At 41.4% G+C, this 17,086-nt stretch overlaps 1 protein-coding gene and 1 long non-coding RNA gene across 3 annotated transcripts; one reads left to right on the top strand and one right to left on the bottom strand.

Moving 5' to 3' along the window:
* Positions 1–1,005: 1,005 nt before the first annotated feature.
* On the bottom strand, positions 1,006–15,969 carry rasef2 (RAS and EF-hand domain containing 2). Of its 2 annotated transcripts, none has more exons than XM_076991119.1 (17): positions 15,382–15,969; positions 14,693–14,845; positions 11,051–11,141; positions 10,451–10,546; positions 10,203–10,280; positions 8,664–8,779; positions 4,138–4,206; positions 3,939–4,020; positions 3,515–3,585; positions 3,212–3,425; positions 2,889–2,990; positions 2,658–2,799; positions 2,447–2,528; positions 2,223–2,337; positions 2,004–2,117; positions 1,846–1,922; positions 1,006–1,639 (listed from the first exon to the last, which is right to left on the bottom strand). In XM_076991119.1, the coding sequence occupies exons 1-17, from the start codon at positions 15,726–15,728 to the stop codon at positions 1,537–1,539; spliced, it is 2,052 nt and encodes a 683-aa protein (XP_076847234.1). In that variant the 5' UTR covers positions 15,729–15,969; the 3' UTR covers positions 1,006–1,536. The 2 variants fall into 2 exon arrangements, with proteins under 2 accessions (XP_076847234.1, XP_076847233.1); XM_076991118.1 differs by having other exon boundaries at positions 2,658–2,802; positions 15,382–15,968.
* Positions 2,729–5,889, top strand: LOC143493028 (uncharacterized). The gene is made up of 3 exons (XR_013125311.1): positions 2,729–2,842; positions 3,223–3,765; positions 4,363–5,889. It is a non-coding gene; the product is annotated as an uncharacterized LOC143493028 (long non-coding RNA).
* Positions 15,970–17,086: the final 1,117 nt, after the last annotated feature.

Raw genomic sequence — 17,086 nt, 5'->3', positions numbered from 1 at the left:
CATGCATTGACCACTTTTCCTAACCTACATAGATTTCTGAAGCAAAACCCAAGCAACTTCAAAGCCATCCAAAACTGTCACCCACCAGCAATGGTAACATTTACAGAGCCTAACTGGTGTTGGGTTGCATTGGGATTTCCTTTGTATTTCCAGAGTACAAGATCTCCTTGTTATCTTGCCTGAGGTTATTGCAAAGCACTCTGACTACCAGGGGATTTGTTTAAGCCACTTAAAGATGTGGCACTCTAGTTAAGGATGAGCTAACACTTTGGGATACTTGTATTGAAATTAATATTACAATTGGTTTACAAGCCTCACTCGTCAAAGATTCTACTCAAACCAGTGACATTGTCCGTTCACACCACACTTGTCCTAAAGCACCTTTTCTTCAAAACCATGTGGTAGGCTACTGAAAAATCAGCGGCAACTGGAGTAAATTAGATGTGTATACAGTTGAGCACATTAAAAAAAAAGTTAAATAAGGGGAGCCAATCAGTTTTTACAGTTTTTACCTCAATTGTAAATGCTTACAGTGGCTCTGGATAATTGTTAGAATGCAACACAAATGCCCAAATTATCATTTGAATTTCACAAATGAGTGTTAGCTTTTCTCAGCATTTTAAAGATCACTTTTGGTTTTAGGTTTATACTTTGCAACACAATGTCATTAGGTTACTTTGCAAACCTAAGCAGTGGGATTAATATGTTGCCATGTCAGTGGGTCACCTTACTCAGATACCATAAATTCATCCTGAATGCTAGTACAAATAGGCACAAGCTAGGAGGCTATGAATAACACAGAAGGTCAGTGGAGATGATGCAGAGGCCCTTATGAGGGTAGGTACAGATCTATTTACTGCAAACAGGCTCTATGGAAGGAATGCATTAGTATATGGAAAGATGAGTTTAAGTGGGGGAAAATATATGCATACATAAAGGTGGTACTGTCTTTGTTTATATCAACAGAGCATACAAGAGGACATTTGTACAAGGCTTTCAAACAAGTATGATTAAAAATGCTTTTATTTATCAGTTCAACCTAATCAAAATATTAATACAAAAGGTACATTTAAAAATTACAACATATAAAAAGTGACCAGAACGCCAATAAATACTGACCCCATCCTGAAGTGAAGTTGGAATTGATAATTTCATCAAGTATATATGACCAGTGACAAAGTATTAAACCATCAAAGTGCTTAAAGTATTCAAAAAACTTTAAAAAGTGTAAAAAAAAAAAAAAAAAGCATTATATTAAGAGTTCTCACTGAGCATTATGACAATCATGGCCAGATATGGAGGAAAAGGAATATGTGGCTATGCTGTCAGACAAACTGCACTTGTAAGAACAGCAGCTTATATACATGTTTTTTGAATAAGCAGAATGGAGAAGTGTGTGAACACTCGTCCTTTTCTCCTGTGCACAGCTGTGTGGGGAGTGTTCACACTGGTCTGTTTCTCCTGTGTGCGGTTGTGTGGGGAGTGTTCATACTGGTCTGTTTCTCCTGAGCGTGGATGTGAAGAGAGTCCTTCCATTTACACTCCACAGCAGGTACTCAGTGCCTTCTTTCCACTGCTCAGACTCAGTCTGATGTGGGACTCGGACGGCCGTCTTGACTTGGCACGATTCTTTACCTCTCTACGAGAGATGTACCAAACCAAACCAAAACCACTTAGGGACTCATCTATTGAAGCCAGTCTGTTTTTTTTATTGCCAGAGTGAACTAAAAAGCAAACCAACAGCAGTGACCGATAACTGTATTTGAGCAATGCTAGATCTAGCTGGATCCTACAAGCCTTCACAAATGAGTAGTAAATATTAGCATGTGCCTTTAAGCAGCTTACCGTGCTAAATGCAAAACTGCCTCCACTACATTGGTACCTTCCTTGGCACTTGTCTCACAGAACAAGGCATTGTACGTCTGTGGTCACAAACAGGGATCATGAAAACAGGCATAACTAGAGCAACCACCTCCAAACACACAGCACGTTTTGGGACTCACCATGGCCAGTTTCTCTCCGTGGGCCGAACTCACGCAGGTGCCCTGAGGTCTCTCAGCCCTCAGGTCCACCTTGTTCCCAACCACACACAAGGGCATGCTCTTTTCTGTGGACTCCTGGGAAACATGGGGACATTTATTTATTTATTTATTTCATGGGACAACGGGAGAAGGCAGTAACAGGATGAGTGCGATGTGACAGACCAACGTGGGCGGAGCTACCTGGATCTGTTCCATCCACTCTCGAACATTTATGAAGCTGCTCTCCGATGTGACATCATAAAGCAACAACACTCCATGGGCTTTGCGGAAGTAAGATCGAGCAATGCTTCGGAATCTGCTCAAAGGGGGAATTGGCAATAACCCATTTTGTGGGAAAACATATACAGTAAACAAACCTAAGTGATACGTCAGCACCTTGTGAACATTCATAGAAAATAAATGACCTTTCCTGTCCTGCGGTGTCCCAGATCTGAAGGTTCGTCTTCTCTCCATCCACAAGCATCTTCTTCATTTGAAAATCAACCCCTACAGTGTGAACATTATTTAATCTGCATAGTATATCGAGTTGAATATGAACATGCAAATTAATGCAATAAAATGTTGAATGTGTGAGGCTCATAAGCATAGTTAAAATGCTGGCTTGTGGAGTCTTACCAAGCGTGGTCTGCATGTCTCCTCTGAACTCATTAAGACTCAGACGCAGTAAGAAACTTGATTTTCCAGATCCTGCATCTCCTGCCAGCACCAAGCGGTACATCGGAACAGCCTCGTCAAAGTCAACCGCCTCAGCTCCTGTCTGCTGTGCATCATGGACATTCACTTCAAGCATCAGAAAAAAGGTAATTTTGCAGAAATCATGCAATTCTGAATCTATGTTTGAAATACCTTTATGGGAAAAGCAGACAGTCGTCGACGCAGAGAGGAGGCTAACGAGCTAACTTTGCTGTGAGCTGTTGACATGTTCATGTCAGACTTCAGATCAGACATCTGATATGGGATAAAGATATTCAAACAAACACAAGCTTAGAGCTCCATCACAAGCCTGCAGAAATACCAGATATGAAGATATGCCAAATGGTCACAGTGTTCTAAGCTTGTCCTGGCTATTAAAAGTATTTCTAACAAACACACCAATTCATTTAGTTAAATTACAATTTCACAGAAAAAAAGCAGTTGACATATTATGCAATATTTTAAGGTGACTTTACCTCCATTTCAGAATGAACATAGGAGTAGCTCTGATGCACCGATGTCTCCACAGAGTCGTGGCTGTCGTCACTGTCATAATTCGTGCACGACATCCGGTCCGTGTCAGTTTGTAAGGACACACCACTGTCCAGATATTTATCTGCCCAGCGTTCCACAAGGGAGAACTTCTCTTTGGAGGGGTCCACAGATACATCATCCTCCTCACTGACAATGCTTGAAGGAAAGGCCATGTGAGGTAGGCTCTCGTGCTAACAAATCAGGCACTGCACTGAAGTCTGAGAGAGTACTAGAACAGTCAGTACCTGTTGTGATTTATTGTACTCTGTCGAAGAGGCTTCAGTTTCCTGCGGGGGATTTCACTTTTCGGGGAATGCTGCAGAAAACCAGACAGGGTCCAGAGTTCATTTCTATCAGCATCAAACCACAGGGACATTCAAGCGCCTACACATGTACAAGCAATGACCATTTACCATCGAGTGTCACCAACAAAAGAAGGATACAAACATACAATCCTTGTTAATGGCTCAAAGTAAAAACAGGCTGCATCTCAAAGGTTTGTACCTATTTACACTTTACACCATCATTTGAAACCAAACATTAGAATGGGTTTTCCCCACCCATTTGTTTTTAGTGTTGTAAAGCACTTTGGAGCACGGGCTCAAAAAAGTGCTATATAAATGAATTTACATTTATAATGTTACATCAGACTCTGCAGGCCTTACTTACCTGCCTCTTGGAAGAATGTACGTCTTTAGCCAAAGCAGACCGTAACCCATCATTGCTGTCATATAATTTGTTATTCATTTCTCTGAGACAACAAAGGAGAAAAATAAAATAATTATTCCGTCAGCAGGCCTACAGCATGCTTTCAGGATCATAGCTGCTAAGTATGGGGTAACACCAAGAAAGATGAAAAATTACTTACTGAAGGAATTCAATATGGTCAGCATAGGACTGGTACTCAATAACCATCTTCTTAAGGTCATTACTTTCTCTGTGGGGAGAAACATTATGCTTCAATATATGTATCTTTATTGCTAAACTTACAATTGACTGTTGAGTCATGACTTGCTGCTGTGTAAACCTGAGGGACTTTGAGGGGCATGTCTTTATCCTCCTCCTTCTTCTTCTTTCGGCAATGCTCGTTTAGGGGTCGCCACAGCGGATCAAACTCTTCCATCTGGCCCTGTCCTGAGTGTCCTCCACTGACACACCAGCCACTCATATCCTCTACCACTGCATCCATAAACCTTCTTATAGGTCTACCTCTCCTTCACCAAATCAACTCCTTGTAACTGGACCTGCCCACCGTCTGCCCTCTCATTCACACACATGTACTCTGTTTTACTCCTGCTCACTTTCATTCCCCTGCTCTCTAAAGCATATCTCCATCTTTCCAAGCTCACCTCCACCTGCTCCCTACTCTCACTACATATCACAATGTCATCAGCAAACATCATAGTCCAAGGGGACTCCTGCCTAACCTCGTCCGTCAGTTCGTCCATGACAATTGCGAACAGGAAGGGATTCGGGGCTGATCTCTGATGTAGTCCTACCCCAACTTTAAACCCTTCTGTCATTCCTACCGCACATCTCACTGCTGTCACACTGTTCTCATACATATCCTGCACCACCCTCACATACTTTTCTGCTACTCCTGACTTCCTCATACAATACCACAGCTCCTGTCTCGGTACTCTATCATTAGCTTTCTCTAAGTCAACAAACACACAATGTAACTCCTTCTGTCCTTCCCTATACTTCTCCATTAACACGCTCAAAGCAAACATAGCATCTGTGGTGCTCTTAACTGGCATGAAACCATACTGCTGCTCACAGATCTCTACCTCTCCTCTAAGCCTAGCTTTCACTACTCTTTCCCAGATTTTCAGGCTGTGACTGATCAACTTTATTCCCCTGTAATTACTACAGCTCTGAACTTCGCCCTTATTCTTAAAAATCGGCACCATTATGCTTCGTCTCCACTCCTCAGGCATCTTCTGACCTTCCAAGATTCTGTTAAATAACCCAGTCAAAAACTCCACTGCTGTCTCTCCCAAACATTTCCATGCCTCCACTGGAATATCATCCGGTCCAACTGCCTTACCACACTTCACTCTCTGAATTGCAGCCCTAACTTCCTCCTTGCTTACCTGGGGCACTTCCTGATTCACAACCTCTACCTCTTCTAACCTTCTTTCCCTTTCATTCTCTTGATTCATCAGTTCCTCAAAATACTCTTTCCACCTTCCCAAGACACTCTCCTCACCAGACAACACATTTCCATCTTTATCCTTTATCATCCTACCCTGCTGCACATACTGCCCATCACGGTTTCTCTGTCTGGCCAATCTGTACAGATCCTTTCCCCCTTCCTTAATGTCCAACTTCTCATACAGCTTGCTATATGCCTTCTCTTTAGTTTCTGCCACTGCTCTCTTTGCCTTATGACACATCTCCTTGTACCTCTGTTTACTTTCTTCATCTCGCTGAAAATCCCAATTCTTTTTAGCCAACCGCTTTCCTCTCAAACCTTCCTGAACTTCCTCATTCCACCACCACGACTCCTAGTCTATCTTCCTCTGTCCTGAGGTCACACCAAGTACCTTCCTACAGGCATGAAAATGGCTCAGGGGTTAAAAAGGTGAGAAGACCGGGGGGGGGCGCTTAACATGTGACGTCATGGGGATACGGCGACGGGGCGTTGACATGTGACGTCATGGGGATACGGTGACGGGTGGGGTGGCTTGCTGGTGTACGGGGATACAGCAACAGGTGATGCCAAATATTACGGAGCCCGTAAGGTGACATGTAAAAAATATAATAACGCGTCTTACTAACGCGTGCGAACGAGATAATTAAGTATTACGTTATATAAAGCCAGGTTTACCTTCCTTGGGCAGGCAGTTCGCGAACAGATCTGCTTGCTTTGCTGTGAAAAAATAAACTTTGTTGCCGCATGTGAAAGGCGACATTAGTATCTCCCACGCATTAATAAGTCGTGGCCACGCGTTATTATTTTTTTACATGATGTCACCTTATGGGCTCCGTAAAATATAGTAAAATCCATTAAAAAATTTTTTGACTGTCTTGTCAATGGATTCAATGTATGGAGCCAGATCCGTAAACGTGAGAAGCCGCTTTCGCCATACCAGATGGCTCAGTCAAAACCATTACGTCTTAGTGAACCAATAAATACATCAGCGGCGAAAATGAGTGTAAAAATACCAGGTTCACGTGTTTTTATTTTCTAACATGATCTAAAGCACAGGGTAGACTCAAACGACAAGAGTTTACAACTTCATCTTCAACCTTTTCAGCCCTGGCGTGAATGTGATCCTCACATGTCCCTGGATTCACCAGTTACAACTACAGACACTAGAAAACAAATCTTGTTTCTTATTTTATGTCACTACACAGGGTTGATGCGAACTTAATAGGCCTATCTACCCATTTATCACAAAAGCTTGTGTAGCTCTGACAGTGTTCAACGCTGTAGCGAACGGCAGTAACTTTGTTTTACCGCAAAATATGAAAACGATTGAAACCATTAATAACCCAATTAAATCCACTGGGAAATGTACGATCTGGTAAATGTACGATCTGGTAAATGTAGTGGTAAATGTACGATCTGGTAAATGTAGTGGTAAATGTACCCTCTTCTGCCTTGTCCCTGGTGTAGCACTAGGTCCTGCTTCTCGTCCCGCTTAGCAGTAAATGAATAACATGAATGAAGAATGTTCGTATGATTGAAACGCTATTTGGCCTCTATGAAGGTTCTGGGTGGAAACTGTTTGCTTAAGTCAATATGATAATTAAAATATATACATATAATCTCCCGAACCCCCCCAACAAAAAACTCCTCGGATCTACACAATTCACGTAGGTCACCCTTTTCAAATTCAAAACGGCGAATTTCACCGAAAGGTGACAGATTTTCATGCCTGTTCCTAGCCACATCCCTCACTGCATTTGAAGTCTCATCTCAGGTATCCAGAACACCACCACCATTACCAAGTACCTGCCTCACCTCATCCCTGAATTTTACACCACAGTCCTAATCCTTTAACTTCCACCGCCTGATCTTAGGTTCCACTCTCACTCTCTTCCTCACGTCCAAAACCATCCTACATATCACCATCCTATGCTCTTTAGTTACACTCTCCCCTGGTAACACCTTGCAATCACTAACCTCTTTCAGGTTTCGTCTCCTACAGAGGATATAGTCGACCTGTGTGCATCTTCCCCCTCTCTTATATGTTACCATGTGCTCTTCCTTTTTCTTAAAGTAAGTGTTAACTACAGCCATCTTTATCCTCTTAGCAAAATCTACCACCATTTGTCCTTCCGTATTCCTTACATTACCACCATATCTACCAAACACCTCATCACCACTGCTCCCTCCACCAACATGTCCATTTAAATCTGCTCCAAAACCACTCTCTTCTTTAGGAACCTGCAACAACTTCATCTAACTCTCTCCAGAAATCCTCTTTCTCCTCCACATCACAACCTACCTGAGGAGCATAAGCACTGATGACATTCATCATTACCCCATCAATCTCTAACTTTACACAGATCACCCTGTCACTTACTCTCTTTACCTCCACTACACTTTTACTAAACTCATCCTTCAGGATTACCCCTACTCCATTTCTCTTCCTGTCTACACCATGATAGAATAGTTTGAAGCCACTACCAATGCTCCTGGTCTTGCTCCCCTTCCACTTGGTCTCCTGTACACACAGTATATCTATTTTCCTCCTCTCCATAGGGCTATGTCTTTATCCTTTATCACTCCAAATTATGTTTTTTTTTGGGATTCCCTGCAGATTTCTCAGAATGAGTTTCAATATAAGGAATTGTTAGATTGTGGGTTTTATTTATTTATTTAGCTTGGAATTTAAAAATGACCTTCGATGGGTCCATGCCAAAAGACCAAGCCTCAACGAAGACACGCCTACTCAGGGGGGGCTGCTTGTTGGACACAGCTACCTCAATCACTGCATAGCACATTTCAAGCAAGAGTCAACAGCATGGCATCTGAGACCACTGGAGCTTTCTGAAGTCTCGTTTTCATTTTTACACTAGATAAAGAATAACTTGCTAGATTACAACAATCTTAATCACTACCTCACACACAAAAATAAAGTACATGCCAGATACTCATTCAAGTTATCTAGAATCATAATATCAAACAATGCTACTAGTGAATTAGTGTAAATAATTGTTGAAATGTAATACACCAATGCAACCATCCACTTAATTTAACAATTAATGGAATGTTTATTTGTATAGCAGCTTTCATATAAACATTCAACTCAAAGTGCTTTACAGAATAAATAGAAGAAAAACAAAATGTAATAAAATTAAATTAATAAAATGGCATTACTATAATAAATTGGAGGTCCAGGATACCTATGCTTTATCATCCAAGGAGCAAACCCTCACCTCTCATGTTGGAGCTTCTCATCTGAAAAGGCGTTCTTCAGCTTGTCCAATTCCACCTGCAGGACAGAGACCTTCATTTGTGCCTTCAGCAGAGAACATCGGAGGTCTTCATTCTCCTAGAGAAAGGGATTTGGTATACATACTGGTATAGGATCACAACCATTTAAGAGTTCCATCCTAGTGATCAATATTAAAGTTATTAATATATTTATTTATTTATTTTAGTGGTGGGCCGTTATCGGTGTTAACAGCATTCGATACTGTGATACTCTTTTCGGGCAATATTTTAAAAAATCGCTATTAATCTATTCTTAAAGTTGGGTTGGGCTGGGTCAGCGTTTCTCAAAGTGTGGGGCACATGGGTATTGCAGGTGGGGCGCAAGCAATTGGAAGAAACTAACCTTTTTAAGCCTGTAATTTTAATGCCTGTTTGTTTTGCATAAGCCCCGGATGTTTAAAATGTCTGCGGAACAGTGTCAACCAGGGCTAGATCCGGCCCTTTAATGAATTTGTACCAGCCCGCAGCCCATCTCCCCATAAATAATAATAAATATTTGATAAACCGCCACGCTTCTATGCAGCACGCTTCTTTGTCATGAGTGTCACGTTTGCCACCCCACCCCCCGGTCAACAAATCACAAAATTTCAGTGAGATTAATCTAGATTTTAAAAAATTATCTATGCCCACCCCTAATACACACACACACACACACACACACACACACACACAAATAAGTACTCAGGTTTTAGTGCTCTGGTTTTAGAACACAAGGTGAAAAGCACACTTCTTCAAATCAAACCAATGTCACTAAAACTCATCTCCACAGGAAGTGTGGACTCAAACAGTAGATTATTGCAATGGTAGGCTATGGTGCATATTTAATCCAATTAGGTGCAAGACCTAGATCATCCTTGCCAAACAGCACTTTAGTTCAACATCCCGATCTTGGTGATGAGACTTACAAATACAATTATTAAACTGCATGCAGTATTACTTCGAGGACTAATGTCCCCGAGATGAATTTAAATGTGCCATATTTTTTTGTCAATTGTGAATTTACACCGCAATCGAAATTTGTCCAATTTGTCCATCTGTGCAATTAGAACACACACACACAAACATATACTAGTGATTACTAGGGGGCTGTGGTGCACACATGCCCAAAGCGGTGGGCAGCCCTAGCCCGGCGCCCAGGGAGCAGTAGGTGTTAAGTGCCTTGCTCAAGGGCACCTTAGTCATGGCCTCAGGCCTGGGAATCGAACCCACGACCCTCCAGTCACAAGACCAGTTCTCTACCACAGGACCATGACTGCCCCTGAATTAAACTTAGTCTTGAACCAAAGTGCACAGGCAATTAGCCAATGGCAAAGCACCACTGGAAATTCGTTATAGTTTGGCAAATGGGTCACAAATGGGAAAATACTACAACATGGCTATTTGTTTTAAAAACAAAAAGACTGATTTGGGTGAATCACTTAAAATGAAGGCTTGTGAACAATAATGAACTTCTGGAGCAGTATGTTTCAACATCTCCATACCTGAGTCAGCTCCTGCACCTCATTCCTGTACTTGATGACTTCATCTCTGGGGCTGTTCAGCTCAGCCTCTTCTTGATGCTAAATAAAACACACGATTATCCTTCAGCTTGGTAGCTACACTGCACAGTGTAAATGTAGACAAAAAATAATTTCAAAAACGTCCACAGAACAGCAGCACAGGACAGCGTGTGTCCTTGGTGCATTGCTGCACCATACAGAGACACTGTTTGTTTATTTATTTGTAGTACCTCTGTAAGTCTGTCCACGGTTGCCTGCAGGTCTGCTAGTTCGTTTCTATGCTTGATCTGGATCGTGGCAACAGTGCTGTCTGTCTTCTTCTGCTCCTGTGTCCATGAAAGCCGAGAAGACCATTTCGCTCATATACACAAGTCTAATAAAGAGGCCTTTACAAAAAGCCATAGAGGGGCCTTTGTGAGTGAAGGGCCTGGCTAACTGGCACACCTCTTAAATCCCCTCGGAGCTACAGGAATGCAGTTAAACCATTGCATGACAGTGAAAAATTATTCCAGCTGACAGGAACTTCATGAAATGTTCATATAAATGTTCAGAAACACCCCCCCCCCCCATTTCTAAAACAATTCTAAACTTTTGATTCACCAAATAAAGAAGCATGCTGGAATGTACTGCTTTAACATTTACCCTGTTATATGGAGTTTAGCTGAAATCACACACTTAGCTTGGACAGTCTCAACAAAGTTTCCATATTGGACTGAAACATTTAAAAGAAATGCAAGACTTGGCCCTTCTCTAAATCAGCATTTAGAAAGGCTTGGGAGAGGGGGTAATGTGATCTAAATGTAAAGCGAGCATGGTGTAGCTGGACTCACCTCCTGACGCACTCTCTGCTCCACACTGTTCAGCTGCTGCTGGAGGTCTTCCTCCATCTCCACCAGCTGAGCGCTCGCCATCTCCTCCGTCCTGTTGGTGCACAGGGAAATGCCCCCAATGCATGTCAAACTATAATCCAAGTAATAATCCACTTCTTTGCTCATCAAATGCGTAGTCAGAAGAGGCTCAGTCCAGAGCAGTTCCTAATCCACCCAGTTTACACATGTCTACATTCCAAGACCGCCTTAAGAGTCTAACTGTTAAATATTCATACAAGTTAAACATTCATATCAGGTTCAGAATCATCAGGTGACTTAACTGAACCAACCTCTACAGTGGCCAGGAGCCATAGGTGGGGTTGTTTTCTTTATTTAAAAAAAAAAAAAAAGATTCCTTCTATGCCAAGGACTTGAACCACAGCACTCGCTATACAGAGCACGTCTCTAAAAACATATATAAACCTCACAGTTTAAATATGATTACATACATATACCTGGTGTGTAACCATGTATGTGTAGATTGTATACACACACACATATACATGTATGTATATATATAGTCTTCATGTTACTCATGAAAAAGGTAGATGCTCTGTGGTCCATTCACATTTTAAATGCAATGCCATATTTTTGTCCAGTGTTTCACGAGATTAAATACAGATCTGTGTTTTTTTTCCATGTGTACAAAATGCTTTGCCAAGTGAATCCATTCACTTAACAGGTGTGGTATATCAGCTTGCTGATTAAACACCGGCATGCGGTGGTTTATAGCACACACATGGACATTCTGAGGACCTTTGACAAGCGAGATAATAAATGGTCCCATACTGCAGGAGATCTGTACATAGTGCCTGGCCACTGACAACTTCCCAACACCATCTCTTCACCAGCAGAAATCAACCATAAACAACAGACTACTCTGATAAAACAAATTGATGTCAAAACAGACGTGCATTTAAGATGCATTCCTGTGGTAAATGTGACCAATGGATTGATATCAATAACCAGTATCAATTATGGGTATCCTCTGGCAAGGAAATTACATATGTAAAGAATTTAATTGCTTTCAAGTCCAGAAGCTGAAAACTTGTCCCGAGATTTCCCTATACATCAAAAACTGAAGGTGAACATGAGCTCACAAAGATGACCAGCTAAACACACAAGTACTGCACTGCAATGCTAAATGTTTCACTTCTATGATGATTGTGCACATATACACAGTCCCTCTTTGGATTTTGCCTGAAGCAGAAATAACAATATGAAAACTATATTTAAAATTAACCTTAAAAAAAGATGTGCATTAAAATGGAAAAAGTAATTCCATTCCAATTCCCCCTCAGTATGGAAATGTGAAACCAGTTAGGCAATGTTACACTAATGTGCTTCTTTCTTCCTGGAACACTCTGGGTCTTAAAATACAGATTTTGAATCCCCCTTCACCCACAGAAAGAAATTAATAAATTCTATCCATTTTAATAGATTGGAAAGAAAACTCACCATTTTGCCCATTTGTTTAAATTCTAAACAATGTGTGGTTAACATGACCTAGTACAGGAGCGGCTCTTTGCCTGGTTTCATGCGGCTCCCCAGCCGGTCCACACTCTCACCTGCACTAACGGTCTGTGTCGTGGCCCGGTTACCTCATCAACTCTGAGGGCGACACACGGTTACATCTTCGTGCTGCGCGGTTGGTTTACAAGCCTAGCAAGCCGCTAATACTTTTAAAACCGGCGTAGTGGAAAACACGCATTTGACTGTCTTCACATGCTCACACGAGTACTAATTCGCTTCTGACGATCGATCGATTTTGTGTGTATATTATATATATATATATATATATATATATATATATATATATATATATATATATATATTATATCGATCGCGATATAATACTTATTTTTTGTCCATTACACCCCCCCCCCCCCCCCCCCCCCCGGGCCCGGATCAGTTAACCGTGCTCGGGCCCGCTTGAAGAGGTGGACCAGGGCACGATTCATGTGGACTCGGGCACGGTTCGCTTCTAGTGTGAGCGCTATCCGTGCCCGGGCCCGCTTGGTGCCTCGTCTGATTGGTTCATTTCGCTGGAACTCAAACATGACGTCAGTGATGCGATGCTCACGTTAAACAGTCATAGCGGCAAAGCGATTAGCAGACAATCGTTGTGTTAAATTATCGATAAATCTGTGCTTGCACAGTGTTTCTGCACTCCCAAAACGACTCCAAAAATACAATAAAAAGAGAATCGTGAACTCCATAGTGTTGTGCGAGCGCGCTTTTTTTCCAAATAAAGCGGCGTTGTGATGACGTAAGCGTGCTCGGGCCGGGTTGCTGAAGCCAGTGTGAGTGCAGGCCAGAGGGGGAGTGGGGAGGGGGGGATAACCGGGCCCCAGCACGGAACCAGTAAACCGTGCCTAGTGTGAGTACGCCCTTGGTCTCTGACGGGTTGGCCGCCCCTGATCTAGTACCTACCCATGTTATTTTTTATTTAATTTTTCTTTCCAATGACATAATTCGAAAGAGTAGCCTATGGTTTACACAGAGCTCTTCCAGGTCTGCCCATAGACGGATTCTTTACCCATCAATAATAATAATAGAATATTAATTAAGTTTTGAGGTGCAAAAATGTATATGACTTTTCTACGGTCACCACAATATAAACAACAGGCTGGTAAAATCTACATTTTAGTTACTAATGGGATTTCCTTATCTCCACCTACTGGATGGTAAAATGAACTGCAATACTCAGCATTACCTTTAAGGCCGTTCATAACTAAGGATTTGTATAGGAAATAGGTTACACAAATTTCATATTTTAGTAAGTAGCTAGATTCAGGACCCAGTCTCAAAATCTGCATGGTATGATCTTCCTCAATTGCCATTCTGAAACCATTTCTAACATCATACAAGTGTCACAAATGACATCGTCTCAAGAGCAAAAAATAATAATAATCTGGGCCCAGAAGAGTCATCTTTCACAATGTTCTGACAACCTTCCTGCTTGAGCGAAGACAAAAAAAGTAAAAATAAATAAATAAAATGCCACGATACACGTGACACACGGGCGGCTGCTCCTTTAGTCATATAATAAAGGAGCATATATAGGAGCTGTGCAAACACCAACACCAGGTTCCACATGTGATGGAGGAGTGCTTAAAACAACATCCTCCGCTAAACTGATTAAAGAACGATTCCGTGAGGTCAAACACCTTCCATGTCCTCAAGACACCACATGTAACGATTTTTAAACCTTCATGCAAATTCAAAGTATTCAGTAGATTTCTAATAAGCACGAGTTTGAATCCATTCTATTCATTCCTCAAGGAATTTGAGGGCGTTCCTCATTAAGAGTGATCTATATCCAACTACACAATTCAGTGGTTGTAAAAGCAAAGTCTTCCATTACAAGTCCATCTTAAACTGGGGTCAGAGCTGTGAGATGTAATTATCTGGACATTTAGTGCGTTTCAATCACTACAGCACTCCAACCTCTTTGAGGAAAACCCCCCCCCCCAAACAAATAAATAAATTAAAAAGCCCTAGTCTCCACTTCCAAACCCTCCCAAAGTTCAAATTGAATGGAATAACTTTTGGGAAGTCTTGCTCCAGTGCCTCAGACCCACTCTGGCCCGGTGGTCTCACCGTCTCAGGCTGGTCTCCAGCTGATCGTTCTCCAGCCGGTGCTCTCTGCTCTCCACCACCAGGGCTTTGATCAGATCCTCATACTGCTGCAGGAGCAACACGTCTGATGAAGCATGGATCTGTTGGTACAGCTCGCTCAGAGGATCCCATAACCTACAGCACGAGTCGCAGAATCATAGAGTGACTTCATGTAGACCCACAGATTATATTAAATTATATTCTCACAATAAAGTAACCAATGAATAAAGTAACTTTTTAACTTTTATTCATCTCTAATATTCCTCGAAGAATAAAATGCACAAAACAGTTTTGGGTTTAATGCAATAATACCATGGGAAGTGGACCTTGGAAATTTACATTTTTAAATTCCAAAATCCTAGTCCGTTTTGCCTTAGTGCACTACAGCCGGGAATGAAGCCCATGTTGTTGGAGTGAAACTCACGCCACGCCCCTTAATCAGGGGCGTGCTGGATGCGTGCTGCTTTACAATAAAACTAATAGACATACTATTGTAGCCAATCAACTGTCAATGGATTCAAGCAAACTGAAAAAAATGGGTATTGCTGAACCGGACCGAGTTACATACAGTGTTATTTTAATATTTTAATTATTAAAGACTCCGACCTTTTAAAGTTGATAAACCATGTTAAATGTTAGTAAGGGTTCGTTTTCTTTTTTCTTAGACATACCTTCCCAAATAGTAGGCCACATCTCCGTCCAAAGTGTTTTCAAACTCATCCCAAGCACTTCCATAGCTCTGACCACTTTGGCCCAATAAAGCCAAATTCAGAGTTTCAGATACTTCGTTGAAGCTTGAACAGAAATCGCTGTAATTAATGCATCCGTCTCCGTCCACATCGAATTTGTTGAACAAAGTTCTTATCTCACCGACAGGAACGTTAAGGTCTCTGCAAACAGTAGTGAAGTCTTCGTATTCAATTCTCCCGGACCTGTTTCCATCACATGCGGAAAACAGTCTACGAAGGTCAGGTGTATCCATATTTTCATTTATTTTGACTAGTCTGCTGTACGACATTGGTAATCCCCACTGAACGTGAGAACAAGAGTTTCCCCCTCTTCTCAGGAGAAGACTGAACAGGATACTTTTCGAGACCAGAACACAGCGCACAGAAAAATATCTTCCACCCAATATATATAAGCAGGTAAAAGCTTGCGGACGTTAAAATAATAAAACTGGAGTTGAATAAGTGAATTGAAATAAACGCTTTAGACAGACCAGTAATTATTACCTCGCGTCGAGCGTTCCTCTCAAACTGCGATTGGTTGACAGTGAAGGAGGGCGGGGAAAAGGTGTGTCCAGGTGCAGGTCCACTCACAATAGTAGGTGTGTTCGATTAACGCAATTTTTGTGTGTCCTACGGTCTGTGTATCCCACACTGTCTAAGGTTGAAAAGTCAAAGCTATCTACACAGAAAAGTTTTTTGGTGTTTCCAAAAAATAGCAATATTCCCCATAGCAAAATTGTGAAGCTTACTGAAATATGTAATCAGACATTTAGGTTTCATGGACTAAAAAAACATGGCACAAAAATACTTGTGTGAGCAGCAGGATTAAATGAGCAGCCAGATTCCTTGAGACTGAAATCTTTGAAACCTCTGACATGTTCAAAGGCCCTCCTGTATGCAGTGTATGTAACATCTCCTGCTACCTCAGTCACCACAATTGGCAGAAACTTTATTTCCCTTTCAGGTGTGTACTGCGTCTTATCTCTAGTTCTCTGTCTTTTGTTGTGAATTTATTTGTGCAGCTCCACCTATGAAGTTACAGGAGAATTCCTGTTTCTGCTACATGCCCTATGATTCACCATTTTCATTCCAGATTCATTCCATCCAGCCTACTACCTTCAGAAAACCAAGAAGATGTGCTGTCTTGAACTATGCTATGATTTAGTGCATCCTCTGGCCTACGTTCTTATGACATTCATATAAGTCTCTCTTTCTGACTTAGTCTTTCCAGTCATTGTGCAAACAGTGGACTCCACCCGAGACTATAGCAAATGGATTTGTGTACAAAAGACACAGCCATCGTTAAATTTTTTTAACATTTCTGAGATAACCACACACAAAAAAGGAATGATGCTAAGGAAGCTAAATTATTAACCGCCCATATATGGAAGAAAGCATTAGCTTAAAGGATTGAGTAAATAATAAACCTGATAAACATCCTATCTTTAGAGCATTTTGTGCTTTATTGTTTACTTTTGGTTATTCTCCTTTTGCTTGTGTATTCAAGTATTGTTTGATGTCTTAATTCTTTAATAATGTCATCTTAATCAATATCAAATTATGTTCACAGGTTAAAAAAACAACAACACAGACCATTTAGTTAGATTAGTTAGTTAATGTTTCTTGGAAGTCACAGAGATGAGTAGAT

Source organism: Brachyhypopomus gauderio, chromosome 2, assembly GCF_052324685.1.
Source record: "Brachyhypopomus gauderio isolate BG-103 chromosome 2, BGAUD_0.2, whole genome shotgun sequence".
In the NCBI taxonomy this organism is placed as follows: Eukaryota; Metazoa; Chordata; class Actinopteri; order Gymnotiformes; family Hypopomidae; genus Brachyhypopomus; species Brachyhypopomus gauderio.
Note: the sequence above shows the minus strand (reverse complement) of the source record. Positions and strands in the feature narration are given on the sequence as shown.

Excerpts from the sequence above, each read along its gene's own strand:
- rasef2 (XM_076991118.1), bottom strand. The coding sequence starts at position 15,728 with ATGTCGTACAGCAGACTAGTCAAAATAAATGAAAATATGGATACACCT. Across the intron at positions 10,281-10,450 it reads CCGTGGACAGACTTACAGAG|CATCAAGAAGAGGCTGAGCT; the intron begins GTACTACAAATA and ends TGTTTTATTTAG. Across the intron at positions 8,780-10,202 it reads AGGTGCAGGAGCTGACTCAG|GAGAATGAAGACCTCCGATG; the intron begins GTATGGAGATGT and ends CCCTTTCTCTAG.